Below are 2,041 nucleotides of genomic sequence, written 5' to 3' on the forward strand. Positions count from 1 at the left end.
CTTGGCAAGTCACAGTTTCTAGATGCTAACTGGTTCCTTTAAGGTACTAGACCAAAATGTGGGGTAGGTATGATAAAACAAAGAACTTACTCTGAGTGGTGTGTTAGTTAGGGTCCAGTCAGAAGAAAGAAACCACAGAATAATTTAACAGAAAAGTTTAATATAAACATTTGTTAACAAGAGATTATAGTAACAGGGAATCAACTAAGAGTAAGAAAGAAAGAACCATAGAGGATACTCTAGGGCTGAGGGAGAGTCTCTAAGAAGGAAACAAGATTTCAAGAGAAGAATCTTTCCCAAGGCTGGCACTTGGATGTTGTCCACCAACATGTGAGTGAAGCTCACTGAATGACAAAGTTCACTAAGTTGTTCTGGGCCAAAGCTGGTCCACAATTAGGATGAGGCTGATTGGTGGAGAACTACTTGCTGGAAGACTGATGACATTTTCCAAGAATGCCTATGGGGGTTACTGTTGGCTTTCTGGAGAGTCAGCCGGGGTACCAGCTAGAATCACCAGAAAGTTTCTAGAAGCTGCTTAAGGAGGTAATCTGCTACAGATTCCCTGAAAACCAAAAATATCAATAGGCTTCATGCCCCAAAGCTCCCTCTCTTCATCCTAACCTAATCCTATCGAAAACACTTAAGGGATTTTACAATCTCAAGCTTCTTAGCAATGCGGATACGGATTTGCTTGGTCTTCATACTGTAGACAATGGGGTTCATGAGAGGTGGGACCAGCAGATACACGTAAGACATGAGGAGGTGTACAATACGGGGCAGATGTTCACCAAAGCGGTGCACGAGAGACAAGCCAATCATGGGGATGTAGAAGAGTAGCACAGCACAGATATGAGAGATGCAGGTGTTGAGGGCCTGAAGTCGCTCCTGGCGGGAGGCAATGCTTAGCACAGTGCGGAGGATGAGGGCATAGGAGAGGAAGATGAGCAGTGAATCCACACCAACAGTGCAGGCCACAACAAAGAGCCCATATATGTGATTGACAATGATGCTAGAGCAGGCCAACTTCATGATCTCTAGGTGCAGACAATAAGCATGGGCCAGCACATGGGAGCGGCAGTACTGGAAGTGTTTAAGGAGGAATGGCAGGGGCAGGATGAGCAGGGCACTTCTAAGAATTGAGCTCAGCCCCATCTTGATGATACGTGCAGGTGTCAAGACCATGGAGTAACGCAATGGATTGCAAATGGCCACATAGCGGTCAATGGACATGGACAATAGAACTGAAGACTCTACCAGTGACAAGGTATGGATGAAGAAGAGCTGAGTGAAGCAGGCGGGGATGGTAATCTCTCTGACATCAAACCAGAAGATGCCCAACACAGTGGGCAGTGTAGATAGGCAAAGGCCCAAGTCTGTCAGGGCCAGCATGGCCAAGAAATAGTACATGGGTTCATGGAGGGTGACATCGGTATGGATGATGTGGAGGATGGTAAGGTTTCCTACAATAACTGTCAAGTAGATGGAGCAGAAGGGAATAGAGATCCAGCCATGGAGAGCTTCCAGACCTTGGAAGCCTGTTAGGAAGAAAGTGGCTTTTTGGAGGCTGCCATTGTAAGAGATCGTCATGGCTTTACGGTCTTGGATTCACCAACCTGCAATCTAGAACGGGATTCCTGGAGAGTGACAGAACTGAATTCTCACTCACCTGAGCATCCTAGGACCAGTGAGACAGGAAGTTCTGCAGATGAAATGAGAAAGAAAAGAAAGAATTGAGAGATTTTATCTATAAGGCTTTTCTGGAAGGTCTAGGATGGGGACGTTTACAGGGATTTCTATAGTCTATGAATGCTATATGATTCAGCTGTATGGTGGTATATCTGTCAGTGCTGGACTCTCAGTGGGTTAACGAGGTCACTTCAGATGGCACCTTTTCATATGTTACTCCATGAAAAATATCTTTAATTTAATCACTAAAGTGTTCAGAATCTGTATCATATCTATGAGGAATTGGCACTATATACCATTTTGCATAATTGTGTACTAGGATCAAGTGCGTATCATATGCCTTCAAATGTATTTT

At 44.6% G+C, this 2,041-nt stretch overlaps 1 protein-coding gene across 1 annotated transcript; it reads right to left on the reverse strand.

The window, feature by feature from the left end:
• Positions 1 to 627: 627 nt before the first annotated feature.
• LOC122201206 (olfactory receptor 51G1) lies at positions 628 to 1,587 on the reverse strand. Its single transcript, XM_042907132.1, has one exon. The coding sequence runs from the start codon at positions 1,585 to 1,587 to the stop codon at positions 628 to 630; it is 960 nt and encodes a 319-aa protein (XP_042763066.1).
• Between the last annotated feature and the right edge of the window lie 454 nt (positions 1,588 to 2,041).

This window comes from Panthera leo, chromosome D1 (genome assembly GCF_018350215.1).
Source record: "Panthera leo isolate Ple1 chromosome D1, P.leo_Ple1_pat1.1, whole genome shotgun sequence".
Classification (NCBI taxonomy): Eukaryota; Metazoa; Chordata; class Mammalia; order Carnivora; family Felidae; genus Panthera; species Panthera leo.